Raw genomic sequence first — 20680 nt, 5'->3', positions numbered from 1 at the left:
AAGTTGTAATGTATATAGCTGCATTAAGGCTGCATTAATTTAAAGGTTCAGTGAGTAGGATTTAGTGACCTCTAGTGGTGAAGTTGCATGTTGCAGCTGAACACTCCTTCACCTCACCCTCCCCTTCCAAACATAAGAGAGCACCTGTGGTAGCCTTCATTTGTCATAAAAACTCAAAAGGTTTAGTTTGTCCAGTTTGGGCTACTGTAAAAAACATGGCGGCCTCCGTCGAGAGAACCGGCTCCTGATATAAATATAAAGTATTTAAATATAAAGGACAATAATTTGTACAATTTAGATGAAACACACTAGTGAACATACTACTAGGATTATTTTATATTACATTTCTGCCAATAGATCCCTTTCCCCCTAAATCTTACACACTGAACCTTAAAGTATTTGACTCGATCATATAAAAAAATATCTACATGAGCACTTTCCATTACTTCACACATTAGTGCATTTTGGTAGAAAATCACTCACTAGATTGATTCCCTTGAGTCTCAGTAAAATGTGCTGCACAGCCCGAAGACATGAATGTCGCTGCTGCTTCATTCTAATGCTAATGAGGTCCCAGTGCTTTCCTGGTTCACTTCATGCAAACATCAACGTGGGCAGTTGTGTGTGTGTGTGTGTGTTTCACAATGTGAATGAAAAGAGCCTGAAGTTTACAGAAAGAAAATCTATTTCTTCATTGAAAGCATCTTAATTTATTTTCTTTTTTTTACTTCTTACGATCTATTGTTGGAAACGACCACATGATTACATTTACCCGCAATTCTCCTCATTGTTTCAGTATATTTAACTTGCACCTTCCTTATTATATCGGATGCTGCAGTTTCCCCGCGTGTGATCAATACAGTTTCATCTCATTCAGTGGACTGCAGTTCCTCAGTGCTGCTTATGAGCGGGTCGATACCAGGCAGCGGGGGGGAGGTCAGGTCTTGTGGTGGCTCCACAGTATAAAAGCCTTTCAGAGCGCCGCCGCTCGATAGCTTGTTAGTATGCTCGCCAATTTCATGACAGGGTCTGAAATGCAAAAGAAGGCACACACACACACACACACACTAAACATAAATCTGACTGTAATAGGACTTGCACATATGTACAGTAGTGTTTTGCAGTTGTAATGGGTGTAACTCACCCAGACTTGTGTTCCACTGAGGTAAAATGTGGTTTTAATCTTCCTGGATGTCGATGTCACTGATGGATTTCGGCGGAAGTCTCGCCGACTGCAATTATGCCACGAGAGGAGCAGGCCCAGTTCAATTCAGTTCAATATTCGTGGCAGTGAAGAGAGACAGAGAGAGGCAAACACCTCACTTCACTCAGATAATGAGATAATCATTTGTGAAATAACGCAGCTCACCTGTAGCTCCCCTCCGTCAGCCCCGGCCGTGTCAGGATGGATTTCCTCAGGCCGCGGTGTTTTTACAGTGAAGGTCTCGTGAGCTGGCACACTGAGGGGATGGATCAGAACCTCATAGGGGACGGCAGGGTGCATCCAGGAGGACTGGATGTGGGTGCTCCAGCTCTCAGACTGCCCAAAGGTCCCTGGGGATTCAAACTCTGCATTGTAATGTTTCACCAGATTGTGGCAGCGAGAGAGTGTGACAAACCAAAACTGTCGCTTCTTCAAATGTCACGATGTCTGGATGCAGTTGGAATAAGTTTTCTACAGCAGCGTTTTACTGAGCTGCACACCCCTGCTACACACACACACACACACACACACACACAAACACACACACACACACACACACACACACACACACACATACACACACACACACACACACACACACACACACACACACACAGACACACACGACCGTCTCTACATGACTTCAGAGGACATTACTTTGATTTACGTTGATATCCTGGGGCCGGTTTTTCAAAGGTAATCTGATCGGATTACGGCGATCGGATTGGATCAAATCTTGAAAATGGGTATTTCAAAAGAAAAAAAGGATTCAGAAATTGGATTGGATCACGTAATCTCAGCTTGTTGTTGATCCGGATCAAACCTTGAGTTTGGGTTTTTCAAAACTTTTTGGTAGGATTGGGATCATTGTGATCCCAAAAATCAGGATTAAACTGATCCCAGCAGGAGGGTGGATTCATGGTGGATATCAGTAATAAAACTAGGTAACTAAAATTGGTTAGTTAAATAATACAACATTTATATCATGCATTTTACAGTATTTATATTTATTCATCAATTTCACTTGAATTGTTCAACAGGAAGTACATAAAGTAGGTAGGCTATGTAGGGCAACAAAAGACCACGCTGAAGCCAAGAACAGCCAAACAGGCAACAACCCATGTAAGAGGGGTGAATACACAGACATAGTCCTTGATATTATTGGAGGTGAAAAGTTGGAAGCTCTGCATGGGATCCAAGATGTTGTAGAGGATGGTGAGCCTGTGATGACAGCAGAAAGTGAGCCTTCTTCAGAAACATTTATTCTTAATCTCAGCCCTGTAATCGAGGGAGAAGGTCAATCACAGGTGGAGCCAGAAGGCCTAGTTCCCACAGGACCCCCAGAGAGAGGCTCAAAGCACCCAAAGAAAGATGACGCCTATAAGGTACTTCTGAAAAAAGAGACTGAAAGGGCAGAAGAACAGATCCATCTAGCAGAGGAACAGTTTATTCTTTCCCGACTGCAGCAATCCAAGGCCAGACTTGAGATCCGCCTCCTAAAGGCCAAGCTTGGACAAGCTGGTCTCTCCACAGCAGATGAAGCAGATGATGATGATGATGATGTATTGGACATTTAAGCCTTTTTTTATCCAGTTCAATTCAATAAATCTTTGTTTGAAACCTGTTCGAAACATCCATAATGTATTTGTGAGTAAAGTATGTATTTATTTATGTATTTGTTGTAGGTCTCAGATGAGTGGACTGCCTGTTTCCAAGAAATGGACAATGGAGGGGGATGTTTATATTGTTTGTTTGCTGTTTCGTTCAGTCCTATTTTCTGTTCAAATAAAGCATATTGGAGTGACCCCACACTATTCTACCTGTTGTTCTTTACATAGCTACATTGTGATAGTCCCATTTAGACCACAGGTAATCCGGATTTGGTAATCCTGAAAAGTTTGAATCCGGATCAGAGTAATCCAATCCCACATTGCTTTGAAAAACCAACATAAAAATAAAATGGATTACGTGATCCTGGATAGCAGAAAAAGAGATTTCCAAATCTGGATCAGTTTGATCCAGATTAAAACTTTTGAAAAACCGGCCCCTGGAGATTTACTCGAACCTTGATCTCCGTTACTATTTGACAAACCCTTACCTTAACTCAGGGGTTCCCAAACTTTTCAGCCTGCGACCCCCAAAATAACAGTGCCAGAGACTGGGGACCCCCAACGACACTGGAGGTGGTTTATAATGTTGCGCACAGCCACGCACATGCACTTTGCGTGCGTGCGTGCGTGCGTGCGTGCGTGCGTGCATGCTTGTGCATGTCTGCTCAGGCAGCCTCTCCTTCTCCGCTAGCCTGTTCTGTTCCTGTGGCCACCTCGAATTGGTTGGTATTAACCAACGTTTCATTGTGACTGTCAATAATTTTCAGCTGCTTTCCAAAAGAGTTTTGGCCAGCTACCGTGTGACTGGTGCTGCTGTAAATTGAACTGTCGCTAACCTGTGTCGTAAGATAAATAAAGGTCAAATGTCATTTTTGTGGAGGAAAAAAAGGGGAGAAAAAAGAAAAAAACTGATGGGAAATGTGTAAGCTATTTTATTTAGTGACTCTTATTTTGAAGAGGGGTTTTACCAGAAGGATGTGCTGTACTAAAAGGCTGCTATGTCTCCTGTGTCTTCTTTAGGCTGAGGCCTTATTCAATACAACAACTAAACGCTCGCCTACAATTGCATGGTTTTATTCTAATATCAACTCATATGTATATATTATACATATATATTTTTTTATAAAAAAAATAAATAATTGTATTTTTTTTTTGGAATGCATTTCGCGACCCCGCCTCTGTGTCTCGACCCCCACTTTGGGAACCTCTGCCTTAACTAACCTAAACCTAAATCTTACCTTAAAATATGCCTGCACCTTAAAATGTAATGAAGTCCCCAATATGTGACTGTGCAAACTGATTTTGGTCGCCACAACATGATTAATACCTGGACCACACACACACACACACACACACACACACACACACACACACACACACACACACACACACACACACACACACACACATACACACACACACGTCTACTTTTTTCAGATTAACTTGAAAACAACCCCCTGCCCACATAAAAATACTTCACAAGTGAAAGTTCTGCATCAATAATTGTTCTCAAGTAAACATACAGAATTACGTGTGTGTGTGTTGTTATCAACAGAACCTAATTGATACACTGTAAACCCGGGGCAAGGTAATAAACGTGCGTAGGAGGTCTGATTATTCACCAGCTCTTAGACACAACATAATTAAACTGCCATGTAGATTTCAGAGTGCACTGTACTGGACGGGTACTTAAAGTCGACAGGACACACACACACACACACAGAGTGGGAGGATTACAGGGGCCAAACAGCTCATTTTCACACCAGGGGCCCCTGGTGGGTTAAGCCAGCCATGTGGACCTTTACACTGAAATGAACATATACACATAAAGAACAGTTTTTACCTTGAGCGCTGCACCTTGCTCAAGATGAATGTTGCTAATGTTGTATGGAAATTGATGATGTCTGGAACGAAGGGGACTGACGGATGCAAAAAACGACACCCACCTATGAAATGTCCACGGGAGCTCCACAGACGCACGGTGTAGTCTGTGGATGAGGTGAGCACCACTTGATCATTGTCAACAATCTGCAGGCTGGACGGGAATAAAGAGACATGAGACCAAATGGGAGATGGCATTTCTGGCAGACCACTCTAAATCATCCGCGGTGTTGGCGGGTCTGACGGTGAACGCAGCCCGGGCAGCACCTCACTTGCAATGATCGTCTGCTCAAGGCCCTCACACACACACGCACAAACACACACACACACACACACACACACACACACACACACACACACACACACGCTAAGTCCACTCTACACCCTGTCTGTCTGCAGCAAGAGGAAGTTAAGTTGTTTGTGCTGCCACCGACATCCCAGACTGAGGACGACTGGTTCCACGCACAGGGAGTTTTAAGTGTTCAACAAGTTAAAGGTTAAGAACACAACGGAAAGTCGAGTTGCTCTTTGACTGCAGACAGCCAATGATTTTTCCTTTTCTTTGTAAACTGATGACAAGAGGATTCTATGTCCTTGAAAAAGTGTCTGTATTTTTCACCTACCCAGAAACTCTGCTGGTGTGGGCACGCCAGACGTTTTCAGCTGAATGAATAGAAAGAAATTAAGTTGTCAGCACAGCTACATATTCCCACTGCATGTGTAATTAAAGGCAAGAAAATAAAATTAAGGGATGAAGCCAACCTCTGGGTGTTTTTAGCTCGGGGGAAAACTTGCTCATGTCGAAAATGTAGATGTAACCGATTCGGTCGGCAGCGTAGAGCAACGTGTCCTCCTCTGCTTTCGCCAGTTTTGTAATTTTTTGCTGGAATCTAGACTGAGAAATGGAAATAAATCATCAAAATATACAAGTACCTGCACAATGTCAACAATGGCTATTTGTCATAGTTTGGCACCAGCTCTCTCTCTCTCACTCACACAGAATAAAGATGGAGCACATTCCCCTGGATAAGGGTCCTCTCCGAATAAAATAATCAGGCAGGCAACACATGGTAGAAACTAATCATGAGGAAAGTAAGACTATGTGTGAAAATGAGAGCAGCTTGTATTGTGAAGAGCCATTGTTGCCAGTTTTAAAAACACAAATGTAGATTTTTCTGTGTCTCTTGTGAAAATTATTCACACTTTTATGCCGATTAGCCTGAAAAGACGTTTTCTGCTTTGTTTAGGAGAATTACACGAACACATATATTTTATTTGAGCTTTGGGGAGTTGCTCCTATATTCATTCACATCCCGTTAATCAGGGTCTCTGCTTTGCAACAGCTGCAAGAAAAGGTACCTTCCAGTTGTTTAAAAGCTTATGGAGCGAAGCAGAGAGACGGAATTATTCTTTAATCAGCAAATTTGAAGAGAGAAAGCAAAGTGAAACTGGAGCGTCATTCCTTGACATTCAAAAGTCAAACCGAGGAACATTGTGGAGTAAAGAATCTTACGGCTTTGAAGCTGCTCAGGAACTTTCCTCCGCTGAGCACTTGCCAGACATTAATACAACCTTTACGAGAGACAATACATAATTTACACTGTATTAAAAGACATTGTGGAAGATCGTAAAGTGAAATCATGTGTTATAATTAGTAATTAATTTCCCCAACGCTCACCCGTGGCCCCGGAGGACAAGAGAAGCGTGGCAGAGGAAACCTTTAGGTTCTTCAGGAAAATGATGCTTGGAACACTCAAGTCCAGTCCTGCAAAAACAAGTAAAACAGGGTTTTGTTTTAATGAACGCAGCACATTCATCTTTCAGTTTGAAGCTACATCACCTTCAGCATTTTGGCATTGGGCTGCAGGAGGGGGGGCAATCCGACACTGTATCCGTCCAGAAACCACGTTCCACACGATAATCTCTCCATCATAGCTGCTGGTGGCCAGGAGAGAGGGGGGGCACTGGGCCACACAAAGGATGTCGTCGCTATGGCCGTTTTTCTGAAGAGGGACAAAATGTGAGTCTCTCTAACGACTGGAACATAAAACAAGTTTATTACAGCCAAGTAAAAATAATGTGCAGTACATCAAACAATGTGACATTCTTTTCATTTGAGTCATGACCGATGTTATGAAGCATTCCTGACTTTGTTATCCTGGCAACAGCCAAATATCTCAAGAATGCTGAGAGATATGTTGTAAAAACATGCAGCACGACTTAGGAATGAGCTGAATAGATGTTGGGGGTCAAAAGTCAGCTGTGGCCTCATAAAACACATATTTTGAATCGTGAATTCGATGTCTCCAGAACACCTCCAGGTGATCAGTTCAAATTTGGTAAAAATGCTCAAAAGTTTTTCGGTCTCTTGAACACAACATCTTAGGAACACCTTGAGTAAGGTTGTTAAAATTTGACACAAACGTTCACCTGGACTTAGAGATGAACTGATTCGATTTTGGTGGCTGGGGGTCAAAGGTCAATGGCTCAGTGACCTCACATTCTTGGGAAAGGCTCATGTCAGAATCACGATATCAAATGATGCCGTGAATCACCTTTTCCTTCTTTTCCACACGAAATGAAATGTGTTAAACTAGTTTTAACACATCCCGACAGACGTATAAAACATGCAAATTAAGTCTTAAATTTCCATTTTTTTTATCTGTACTAAAACCAAGGTGTGAGAACAACAAGTTACTTCCCAGAGACAACCGTCGACTTACTCAGTTTCCTGCTGCTGCTGATGGAGGCTTATATGTATCAGACATTGCACAGACATGAGACGTTTGACAGACAGGATGTTGAACTGGCTCTTTTGCCTTGTCAGTTTATAAATGATCAGGGTGCAGCTGTACGTCGAAAGGTTGCCGATCAAATATGTGTTACTCTGAGGAGCTGAGGAGTCTCATTAAACTGCTGCGAGGGAAAAGGATGATATTAATGTCAGAGCAGCACTGAGCCAAAGTGCGCCACACGTTCTGGTGAAGCCGAGTTGATATCAAACGCGTGAGCGAGCTGACAAGCCAAACATTACTCCTGCTGCCGTAACTCACACTGATACAACGTGATTCATCCGGTTCTTTTGGGAACGTTTGCTCCGAGCGACGCCGCCGAACAAGAAGCCGGCACGAGGCAAACCGGCAAAAGCAGATGGGATTCTTGAGCCTCCATTATGCTCTGTTTCAGTGAGAAACATCAAGCTGAACTGGGCCACGTTTTGAAATATTAATGAGATGCAACACAAGACTGACCATCTGGAGGAACGGAGGAATTCACAGTGAACCCGAGCTCAGGCGGATCAGAGGAGGAGGCTGATATTCAGTATGTGGGACAAGCCATTGATCTTCCTCCTGCAGGCCATTAATGAAAAACAATTTCAAGAGAGCGCTCAGCAGATAATCAAAGGGGTCTCTCTCTTCTTCACGGCAAATGTAATGCAATCTTTCTGCTCTTGTAATGGGCCTTGGGGGGGCGAGAGAAACCAGCAGCCGTAAGAAAGAGATGACAGGAGACGTCTTCCAATGGACGTCTCAGCTTTCAGTTCTTGACCTGTGAGAGGTCACATGGCCACATTACACAGGCGTCGTGAGATAAAGGGGCTGTGATCTACTTGGGGACTGATTCTAAAGCCGAGAGCACGAATCACCTACAGAGAAGTGACCCGTTCTTATTATTGAAGCTTAGGAGTGATTTTATCTGATAATGCAGTGAAGCTTTGCCGGATTTAGAGCTCTAGTGGTTATTACATCTTTTAAGCTTTGCATTATGTCTTGTATCATACCATTTCCTCTCCCTCAGCCTCAACCCTTGATATAAAGAACCCTTTGCTAGGTAGTGTCCACTTAATACAGAGCCACAAGGGGTAGGGCTAGAGAATCTTCCCCTCGGAATTCTGACCCCATTCACTACGTCCTCAGCAGTCGATTATTACAATGAGAAACCAGTTCAACTAATAATATTATATTAACAGCTGTGACACATCCGACCACTTTGCAGGACACATAAATATAATGTCTACCAAACATCATTCTAGCGTTAAGGTCACCATGTCCTCCACCTTGGAACTGTAGGTGCCGACCCTCAGATAAAACCCATAGGAGCTCACCAGCGGTCAACTGGACATTTATTGTAGTGGTAAATATACGAAATATGATCTTATGGATGTGGACCGATCACAGTTTGATAAAGTTTTAAGGTTTAGTAAAGGATCTTGGCCTGGATTAAAATAAGCACTGTAATGGTTACAGTAATAGACATGCAGTTAAGGCTAATGACCCATTCATCGTTCCCAACCTCCTTTTTTTTTTGCTCAATGCACAGTAGTCATGCAACAAAACTTTTGCTGCAAATTTGAGAGAGGAGGAAGAAATCGTACAAAGATCAAATACTGAGGTAACACCCTGAGACACTGTGGTGGGAGCACTGGGGGCATTTAGTGCAGAGTCTGTGTGCTGGACTGATAAAACCCTCCTCACACTTCAGTGAGAGCTCAGACTCTCGGAGCACAGACGACAGGTCAAAGCTCGGCTGCACTGGCAAAATCCATGCGATGGGGAAAAGCTCAACAATGTGTGAGTGAGGGGAAACATGACTAGATATGATCATTTGATTAGTAAAGTGCTGTAAATACGATATACAGTGATCTAAATATGAAAATAAACCTTTCAAAATGGAAAATCGTAATGGAAAAACTGGGAGACTTGGAACAGGGTAAGGAGAGGAATGAAAGGAGAGATTCAGTGCTGGAGTTAAACATTTTTCTGCAGGCGGTGCTGAACAGAGCAGAGCAGAGATCAGGGACGCTTTGTTACCCATTTCTCTCTAAGCTTTTCTAGACAGTCAGCAAAATCAATTCTTAGGACCGAGACCACTGTGTCCTCTGTGTGTCTGTGATGTGAAAATAGAAGCAGCGGGGGGGCTTCAACCTCACTGTCAACCTCACTGAAGCTGGAACAGTCACTGAGGTAAAGCATGGACCGAACTGGAATCCAAACTTATTAAAAATCACATATATGCTTATTATATGTATCATAATAATATAAATATGTTGTATGTCAGCATTTAAATGGTGTATGGCTCAATTTGGGGCTATAGATGGATCATATTTTATAAGCTGATTATGCACATCATGTTTTTCCAATGATTTATAATCTGAAACATGTCTTGCACGGCTGTAAAATGAATGTAGAGGTGTAGAAAGGGAACTATGTTCAAGACCTGGATAAATACACAGAGTTGATTCAACTTTTTGAAAAGGAGAATAAATGATTTTATGAAACCAAAGATGAAAATCACACGTGTTTTTTTCAATGATCAGATAAATGGAGTAAGGTGGAAGTTGAGTAACTGCTGCTGCTGTATATTTGCAATCACTCATTCAGCTCACAACAAAAAAGAGACAATTTGTCATCTTGTTGCTTTCAGCACAGAGAGCTGTGCTTTTTAGAAAATAGTAGAATAAAGACTGAATCCCTCCGATGTTTATGTCTTTCTGAAATACACGTCAAAGGGAGAATACTATCTCAGAGCCCGTTGAAAAACATATCGTTATTTCCTTTTGTCAAAGTTGCTGTGGAGACAGTTTTCTGATAATCACCAGGTCGTCCTGCCACGAAGGCTGCGGCCGCTGCACATGACGAAGGTCCTCGGGTATGTCCTGGCAAAATAAGAGCAGATGTCCATATAACGAAAATAATGGCTTGTATAGAAACTCACCGCACATTCATACTCTTATTATCAACCTGACAATGAGAAGAAGATTCATTTGCCAAGCAGGATATGAAAAGAATGTGCACACTATTTCCCCCAATTGTCTGGTTTTATAATGAAATTCCAAACAGCCGGTATGTGGCATGAACTACCAATCTGTTCAGAAAGGAGTTCAGCTGGAAATGACAAGGTAAACAAATGCAAATGGGACACAATGTGATGGAGGGGTGGAGGAATTGGGGGAAATAATGGGAATATGATTTCGGGAAATACAACTGTCAAATAACACCTCGTGTTCTGCCTCCTCTTTCATACTCACTGAGTAAATGTCAATCATCCTGTCCCGGCCGACAGACATCACATAGCTGGAAGGAAATAAATTGCACAAGCTTCAGCGTGGATTCAAATTTCCACCGAGTCGAGAGCATTCGCCAGAGATCACATCATGACTCACCCGTTCCTGTGAACTTTCATAAAGATGCAGTCGCACACCTCGCGACATTTACCGTCTACACAAAGAGTCAGAGTGTATTTATTTCATAATAATTGGGTAAGGTAGTGTTTCAAACTTGTTTGTTTTCAGTGAGTGGTTACATTTATAATACTTACCCTTCTTTAGCGTCTTTAAGCACTGACCGTTGTTGAAGTTCCAGATTTTTAAACATCCGTCCCTTCCACCGGTGACGAGTCTGTAAACACAGCAACATAGTGTAAGAACAACATATTCTCTAAAAAGTGAAACATGACAGATTTCTGGACTCTGTACCTCCTCCCTTTGAGGTCAAAGGTCATGCACGTGACGGCGGGCAGATCAGGCGTGCCACCGAACTCAAACACTTGGCGGCCGCTGTCAAAGTCCCAGACCTTCACCAACTGGAACCAGGAAGAACATCACTTCATTGTGCAAATTTAATCATTAAATATAATGTTTTGACAACAGACAAACTGGATTCATTCTGCTGGTCAAGCCGACCTTATGTGTCTGTGATGCTGTGAAGTAATAAATAACTCACAGATCCTTCAGTGCAGCTGACAACTTGACGGAACTCCTCGCTGTAGCCGCAGCACATCACCGGCTCGTCGTGGGAAACCGTCAGACGGCTGCAAATCTGTGGCCTAACCAAGGAAACAGAAACAGAACAACATGCAGGTTCATATAATGTAGATGCAGTCATCTCTGAGGAGAAAATATATAAAAATGCTGATTTCCAGCTCTTTGTTTTATAAAGAGTTGCTTTATAAGCTCAGGCCTCCTCAAAGGGCTAGTTCACCCAAACTATGTGGGTGGGTGAAGAGTTTGAGTCCAGAAAACACTTCTGGAGTCTTGGGGGTAAAGAGTGTTGCAGCCAGATCCAATACAATTCAAGTGACTAGTGACTCCTTCTTCAGACATAATAAAACAACAGAAAAAACATAAAATGCCTCCATACTGCTCCGGTGGTGTTATCCAAGACATTCTGACATTTATATTTGACTTGAAACAAGGTTATTCACACCTCGGTTATTATCCTCTGGAGTTACGTTTGCACGCTGACATTCAGAAACAGTATAGAGGCATTCAATTATTTTGTTCCAAGGTTTTTTAATACGTTTGAAGAATCGGTCATCATTTACTTCAATTGTATTGGATTTGGCTGCAACGCTGTTCACCACTGAAACTCCAAAAGTGTTTGGTGGACTCAAACACTTCACTCGCTATCTTCTCACCTCGTCCACTTCCTCCTCTCACCTGCAGCAGTTGTGAAAGCAAACTGTTGCAACTCTAGCAGATACTGAAAATAAGTACTAGAACCATAATTGATGGAAATCCACGTGTACATGAATCTGATCCAAGAGATTTCAGAGTGAATTTTCACAGCAACAAAGATGACAGCAGGACGTCTCTGATCTGAAACTACATTACAACCATTTCTTGCTTATTGTGACAGACGCACATAACACTGGATTCACACTCTCTAACACAATCTGCCCAAAGAAGCAAATTCTATAAGCCGACGTGCCCATTTTAGTTGTTGCTAAAATGCTGAGTGGAGTGGAAAGCTTTGTGCCGTGAGGAAATAAAAAAAAGCTAATGTTGCGAATAAAATGTTCCTGCTCAGTCGCTGAATGACTAGTAAACCTGCTCCATTGCTTACTTCTACGCTGGAGTACATTAACTGCCTATAGTAGGATTCAAGACGTCTATTCTGGGAGAGCCGGCTGCGCTCGGAGCGGATAAATGTAAAAAGAAATGAGCTCAACACAGAAGGAGAAGGAGACGCCTGACGCCTGAGATCTTGTCTCGAAGGAATTACTTTCACATACTTTAACCTCAATCTTGGAAATTTTGAGATCATGTTTAATATGGACCTCCGACAGTCGAACATTATTTATATGACTTTTAAAATCTGTGTTTCTGTTTAAGAGTGGGAGGTTTAATCTTCTTCAAAAGTCTTTCACACACCATTATCCTTAAGGAAGAGGAGTATTTTCAAAGTAGCTTCAGAACACATTGGGTCTTATGATGAATAACGCACAAAGGCACAACAACCAACCTTATCTTGAGTGATAGAACAGCCAGGCAGTCTGCTGCGATGAAGACGGATTTCAAGGCCGGTGAATACGAACATGCAGAAATGTCTCCTTGAATCCCGCTCGCTTTAGAGTCGACCGTGATCAGACAGCACTGGTCCTGAATATCCCAGATCTGAAACAGAGGGGGCACCAAGTGAAAGATGAGATTGCATCATTTACTAAAGTAAAGGTAAGTAAAAGTAGAAGAACTGCATTTTAAATTGATACTTCAATCAAAATTCAGAAGCAATGGTATGAAATATCAAACGTATAATTTATCGCAATGTCTCTTGTTACTGTGTTACTTTAAAATATGGGCTATAACATGGCTATTAGGTTTAACTGCATCTAGAAGGATGCTCAGACAAAGCTAAGTAAAGTGAGACAAACACTTTGATCCATGTATTTTTTTCAGATCCTCTCCCAAATTGTTGTTGTCCTTGGATCATGCCAAAGTCAGATCCAAACAAGTTCAGTAGTTTTTTGCATAACCTTCTTAGTGGAGGTCAAAAGGCCTTATATTTTATAAATCGTTAACCTTGCTTGCATACGAATACAGTACAAATTACCATATCTCCCTCTGAAACAGCCGAGTGGAAGCAAAAAGTGTAAATATGATGAACACCTGGGTGCATTTTTTTTATCTTTGCCACAATAATAACGGCTTTTTAGTGTCCCACAGCAAGAGTGCCTTGTTTTATTTTATTTATGGGATTCTAAATTTATCACCGCTCCATCATAAAGCACCCTGTGGGACTTCTTCTGACACATATATCCCTCAATATATCTATATATATTACTTTATTGGTACTGTAATTCAAATGCTGAAACAGAAGAAGGAGTCATGTCTCACTTTCACGGCGCTGTCGATGGAGACAGAGAAGACGTGACTGTCCTCTGAGGAGATGCAGAGGTGGACGATGGGAGCCGAGTGGCCTTTCAAAATCCCAGTTGGTTTCCTGAGAACAAAAACTGACTCTTTAGGGTTAATGTTCAAGATCTTGAAGAATCCTCTTACATCTGCTGCCTCACCCTGAGAAATGTGGGTTCCACATGCGTATGAGCCTGTCCAGGCCTCCTGTGACCAGCAGGCTGTGCTTCCGGCAAAGGTCAAAGGTCTTGACACCTTTGTGAATGTTGAAAGCCGTCTGGTCGCGGGACGCCCGGAGCTGTGGGGTCCAGCTCATCTGCACCTTCTTGCTCTTCCCTTCGTAGCAGGCCTCTCGGATCTCACTCAGCTGCTGCTCGGCGTCGGTTAAAGGCAGCACGCAGCCTCAAAGGGGGGGGGGGGGGGGGGGGCAGTGTTTTATTACAAGGCCGTTTGTGCGAGCATCAATCAAAACGTGCTTTTTGGAGGCAGGAGAAGTCGTTATCAGAATAAATGACCGAGCTGGTAAGTGGACATGCCCACATACAAAGGCGACACACATACACACACACACACACACACACACACACACACACACACACAAACACACACACACACTGGCATTGATTAGTGGAGTTGTGATAAATGAGTCATCCCCCACAGCTCTCCTGCAGGCTCCAGCTTGTTCAACACTGAGTACAACAGTGAGGACTTGATATTTATTTACCGTCCTGTGCTGCAGCCAACTCTCTTTGTGTGGCTCTTTCAGTACAAAGTGTCTAAGAACAGACTTCAGCACGTCTTTCAAGAACAGCAATTATAATCTCAGAGTTATTTGCTGTTCTTCTGCCTGTGCTGCCAATAAAGAGAAAAAAACGAAGAGACAAACTGAACTTAGGTTACCTATAACAAGAGAAGAGGATTCTTCATTTGATGAGGAGACAACAGCTCGGAAACCTGGAAAATACCGGACCTGAAGTCATAGGGAGGAGTCAGCTGTTTATTCAGGGTTTATTCTCACATGGTTTGTGCAGAGGTAACATCACCTGTGTCACCCAGTCCTGATGAACCTTCCACCTGATGAACGTCACGTTGGGAGAAACCACCGCGTTGTCAATCACTATGTTGGGAACGTTGTCCACCTTTGGTAATTTATTCCATAACCTGTTAAAAGAGAAGAATGAGATGTACAGTGAGGAGTGAATCTGTGGAAACGTTTCCGGAGAGACGGCGTCACACTGGTCCACGAGTCGTTTCTTTGAATGACGGGTTACCTATAGTGGGAAGCAAAGGTATAATTTTCAAACACATATTTGAAGCGCTCACTCACAACCCTGCTGTTAGTTCCTCAAATCCATTTGGTCCAAATGTCACACTGCACGCTGTTGCAGTGTGACAGTAACTGTGACACTACTGTGAAAAACATGCAGCTAGTTCCCATTCAGCTGAGGACCAACATTTAACGAGTACAACTTTAAGTACAACTTTTTAAAGTGCAATTCAGCCAATTTCTCAGTCCTGACTCATTGGAACAACTCATATATATAATGTTTTTACGGTTATTAAAAAAAAAACATTATTTACAAATTAATTCATTGGAGCTCAGTAATTATTTGAAAATGTTCTCATCAATCATATTTCATTAGACTGTTCTAAATATCTGCCAAAGCTAAATGTTTCATATTTTTATGATTTGATCAAATTATGTTATAGGAAAGAAAATAATAAATTATGTTTGCTCAGCCAAGAACATGATCTCGGAGGCAAATAAGAAACTAAACCAATCTGATTAGCTGATGATGGTGGACGTCTCCTTTGGACTCAGCCAAGAATCTAAACCCCCAAAATTGAGTAGCTGCCAGAATATTGCTGGAAGAGATCTGATAGGATTACACTATAAAAAATATACTTTATATAGTAATAATACCATTATAAAAGGAATATGTAGGTCTTTAGAAAAAGCCCATTTACCTGAGTGTATCTCCAACAGAGGATATTAAAATGATAGTCACACATCCCTGAAACATAAAGACACAACTTAACCTCGCACGACATCAATTGAGTCGAATAAAAAAATATTTAGTCTTGTAATAAAATGTTGTTTTTTTAAATGACTTACCTCAGTGTCTCCATACAGGATACAACACTTATCAGGACCAGTGGAGCTGTGAGAAAAACAAAACACACAAAACCGTGATGTGGGACTTAACGGGACATTTTAAAGACACAGTGTGTGAACGGGTAGTTTGGTCACTCACCCGTAGTCTAATGTCAGAGGAACTGTGTCCAGAGCGTTGATCTGGCAATACGGCTCCAGGGTGGTGAGGTCGTAAATCTGGATCTCTCTGTCCCTGCAAGATTACAAAGACATGCACAGTGAACCCGCTTTGCAAAAATCTGAGGAGAGGACAAGAATAATACATTAACTCCATGAGTGATCCAATCTTTATGGGATTTGTTTTCATTGCTCCCATTCTTAATACCCTGTTGCAATCATCAGCTTGTTGTACTCGGTCATCACAGTGAAATCACTCGCCCACTTTGACTTGCTGTTGGCGGCGTCTCCGTTCTGTTGGGAATAAAGAAGGAGTGTGAAGAAAACACAAACTTTTTTAAAGATTGTACATTCAAATCTCAAAGGGAGAGGGGGGCGGGACGCCTGCATCAAATACTTGTACATTTTAAATGGTGTCAGTTTGTCGGAGAAGCCGAGATGAACCTTTGATCCCCTGAACATTATGGACAAGATCAAAGTCTATCTTAAATCTCATGAATATAAGCAAGCCAACACTCTATTCATTTTAACTATATATATTCTGCTCACCCATAGAGCTGCACAGTCGCCCCCCAAAAAACATTAAACAACACATCCTTGAGTCACATTGCATTGTGCGACGTGTTGCTCCATTTAATGAACACACGCAGTGTTGTTTGTTTTGAGTCAATCCGGCTCACAGTGTCCTGCAGTAAACACACAACAGGACAGCAAATGTCAGCTGCTAAAAATAGACCCCAGCAAATGTATTGTTTACCCCTGTTTGAGAAAAGCAGTGTCTAAGGAAGTGGGATTCTCAAAAAGAGCATGTGTCTTCAGGCTGAGAGCCGCAGAGGATTCAATCATCCAGAGATTCACCAACACATTGTTGGTTTTATTCTTTTTCATGGGACGTGTCGACTGTAAGACAAATATTCTGAGTGTTAAGTGAAATTTACATACAAATAACTGCCTGGTCCACTGAGGTCTGAGCTCAGGGCTCCAGGAGCAAACGGTGCCGTCTTCCCGCAGCGTGACGATGGAGCCGTCATGGATGGAGTGGATGTAGACGATGGGAGCGCCCTGCCCCAACGCCTTCGTGGTAGCAGGTAGAGTAAACGCCACCTGCTTGCTGCGTCTCGCACTCTCCTCCTTCTCCTTGTTCTCCTGCAGCATGTGAGCGCAGAACTGACCCTGCATCACATTACCGGGCGTCAGAAACGGTCGTGTTCGGCCTGTGTGTCCTGCATATGCATCACTTCTTCGACTCATTTAAAAAATAAAATCTCTCATGTTTTAACCACATATCTACAGTCTGGTAATCTTATTTGCACGTGTACGAAGCTGGACGTAGTCTTTCAGCTTTTTAATGAATGCGACCTTGAGTCAACTCAAGGTAATTGTGTTTGTAGTCAACTAGAAAAGCCGATTAGCCCCAAAAACTGTTTTCAGGTCAGTTCCAGTTACACTTGCTTCACAAATCCTAAAGGAACTACAGCTGCAGAAGTAACACAGTTAGTTTTAATTTTTTATATCTTGGCCTGGCTATTTTTCCATTGTAAATGTGTTAGAACTAAGGCGATTCCCCTCGCACGAAATAAAAAGGCTGCATGCTCCATGAGAGACAAATATGAATTTCATCTCACCCATGAAATTCTCCCTTGGCCTGAATAATCGATCTTCTTAAATAACGCTTGAATCTGCTCGTTGCTCTGTGAAATTCAAAAGAACAAAAGAATAAAGAACAGTGACACTTATTGTAAATTGATCATGTAATTGCAAAATGCTTGTCCTTGATTGCAAAAGGAGCGAGACGGGGAGGGCACAGAGGGACGAGGGAACTACGGGGGACAGTTAGATAAAAAGAGAAATGTCAGGCTGTCTCACAGTGTTAGGCAAACCCAAGCACTTCTTCACTATACGACCAAAATTCTTTGCGTCGACGCATCTTGAGCCGAAGTCCTATAAGAAGAAAAACACAGTAAGAATGTAAAAAAACACCATCAGTGGGTTTCTAAAGATGCAGTTCATACTCATACCTCAAATGCTTGTTTCAGTCTCTGCAGGTTGTCGAGTGATATTGTCTCATCGATCTTACGAAGACAGGAACAACAGAGATTTTATATTAAAGCATTAAGCCCGAGTTGATATTGAACATTGTGTTAGAGGAGCATGAATCAAATGATAATTTTAATTAGCAAAAAAACGTCTGCTTCCATTTTTTTTCTTTCTGTTCACGCAAATCCACTCACCAGGCAGTTCTCAAAGTCTGAGTGCTACAAACACAAACCGACGTGGGAGAGGAGACATTAACACACTGCACGTTTCAACTGGAAACTGTGTAATTATCAACACACACAATTAGGCCTCCACCGCTGAGGATTAATCACAATGTCCAATGGCCACAACAACTATGACATGTCCCTGAGACGCCGAGCACCCGGCCAGGCGACAGGCCGCACTCTTTGCTTTAATGGCCTTCCGTCATTCTGACACAGTTTCCTGGCAACGGCTCTGTGATCCATGAAACCCTTTGATCTATCATTAATAAATAACGCGGATAAACAGGCTAATTCCTCAAGGATGTAACTAGAGTCGACGTTTGCCTGCGGGAACTCCTGAACGGCTGAGATAATTGTTTAATCAGTCAAAGTGATGGAAGTACTAAAAGCATTCGCATAAACACATCGACCGCTTTCCAAATTCTCCTTTATTGTGGAGTGGCATAACTTTGAAACTCGTGAGCCTGTTTGGCCTAATCTGTTATGGCACATTATTCATTACATTAAGCAGGAGAGGGTGAGTGACATCTGCACGACTGAATCCCGCTGCCGTCAGACGCTTGCATCTGCTGCAGCCCCCCTGCATCGTTCTATCATTCCTGGCAGCTTGAAAGCTCGGATTTGAATCTGCAGGGGTTCCTTAGGAAGTCGCTGGCTCAGCAACTGTAATTGTTTTACTTTGGCCTGAAACGTGGCATCTGGGATACACACTGTCCTGCCCGATGTGCTGTCAGGCTGCAAGGAAACAGATCATGAATTTGATTTAAAATGGCATCTTTGGCCTTGCCTCACATTCAAATGCAGCTGGTGAGATATGAGCTGAAAGTTTGAGTTTGAGTCTGCAGGCTGGTGCGGTGGCCATGTGACACTCTAGTGACACCTTGAGGCTGATGGCGGCTAAGACATGGCACCACAGTGACAGAGACTAATGGCAAGTTGTGATGGGCACAGACAAGTTTAAATAGGTCACATTTATTCCACTGATTTCACTTCCAGATGTTTAGGAGGAGCTGTACCTTGAGGCTGCAGAGTCGGCGGATCGAATTGATACTGCGGTGTTGTCCTCTCATGACTGACGCCTTATCTCCGAGTGTGACAGAGTGTCTTCGTCTGTTTTGCCTCAGCAGCTCTCGGATCAACCACTCCGGCTGCCCTCTGACGTCCTCGGTTACCCGTCTCTGTGGCGGGAAATCATCTGCAGCTTTCTCACCCCGACACCTGGGCCCAGACGGGTTCCTCGCCTTCTTCCCCGAATCCTCCTGCGCCGAGAGGATGCTGGAGGATTTGAGATGTTATTCTGATGAAATGCATTGTCATGTTGCCATGGGTGAATATTTTATTTATTTACCCATGAAACACTGAGAAATAATCACAAGTGGAAAGTGTGTGAGTCCCATGTGAGCAGACTTCCTGTGTAACTCAGTCCTGCAACAGAGGGCAACTCCAGCACCATGACAACAGTAAACATTTTCTGAATTAGACAGAGATTAATGCACGACAACAAGAGAAGGCCCCAGCATATGTATAACTGCTCTAGACATTACAACTTCAGATCAGATAAATTCAGCATTAAATTGAAAAGGCACTTCACCAGTCAGAAGATCAACAGCAGAGCAGATTACCTGGTCACATGTTGGTTTTCTAATCTTCCAGAAGCTGAGGAGGAGCGAACCCTTTTCTCCATCTTGTCAGATGATGCTTCTTGAAGGTTGATGTGGTGGAAAACTTTAAAAACCTGACATTTCCTCAGACAGAGCTCCAAACACACGTTAATCAGACACATCTAACATTAGTCTACCTGACACTCAGCATTACACCTGAGAAGAGCAGGTGGCCCCATGGTAACTAAGAAACCAGTAGTGACAACTGAGACTTCAAACCTCAAAACAACAAGTCCCCCGTGCGTACAGAGGGAGAAACAGCTTTGTTATCATTTTAAATAAGGGTTAAAACTAATGTTATTGACATTGTCACATCAGTCAACTATGGTGGCTATGGTGATTTCATTTGTTTTATTGGAATTTGATGCATTTCTATGCTTGCATTGCTGCTGCCAAGAGAATTAATATATTTTTAAGTCACACACAGTTAATATCCCTGCAAAACAGAAGATTCAAACCAATGTTTTGCTGGTGATGTTTCATGCAGATAGAATTTATTACATCGATGCAAGAAGTTTTATTCTGTCTTATTATCAAACTGCAGACAGACGGCATAATGTCACATTGCAGAATATGGTATGGGTGTGAAAAGACAAAGTTACACTCAAAAATAAGCAAATTCATTCTGTGAGATTTGTATCATATATATATGTGTTGT

At 42.5% G+C, this 20680-nt stretch overlaps 1 protein-coding gene across 1 annotated transcript; it reads right to left on the bottom strand.

Moving 5' to 3' along the window:
- Positions 1-968: 968 nt before the first annotated feature.
- On the bottom strand, positions 969-20045 carry wdr95 (WD40 repeat domain 95). The gene is made up of 30 exons (XM_061072583.1): positions 19984-20045; positions 19378-19636; positions 18119-18172; positions 17967-18041; positions 17726-17791; positions 17043-17273; positions 16309-16394; positions 16084-16176; positions 15945-15990; positions 15797-15843; positions 14872-14989; positions 14729-14798; positions 13990-14230; positions 13811-13916; positions 12939-13090; positions 11418-11520; positions 11171-11277; positions 11014-11093; positions 10859-10913; positions 10724-10769; positions 10292-10351; positions 6536-6698; positions 6374-6460; positions 6209-6267; positions 5458-5590; positions 5319-5358; positions 4761-4849; positions 1370-1554; positions 1145-1232; positions 969-1029 (listed from the first exon to the last, which is right to left on the bottom strand). Exons 1-29 carry the CDS (start codon positions 20043-20045, stop codon positions 1179-1181), a joined length of 2967 nt encoding a protein of 988 aa, XP_060928566.1. The 3' UTR covers positions 969-1029; positions 1145-1178.
- Positions 20046-20680: the final 635 nt, after the last annotated feature.

Source organism: Limanda limanda, chromosome 6 (assembly GCF_963576545.1).
Source record: "Limanda limanda chromosome 6, fLimLim1.1, whole genome shotgun sequence".
Taxonomy (NCBI): Eukaryota; Metazoa; Chordata; class Actinopteri; order Pleuronectiformes; family Pleuronectidae; genus Limanda; species Limanda limanda.
This window is presented reverse-complemented; position numbering and strand designations above follow the sequence as displayed.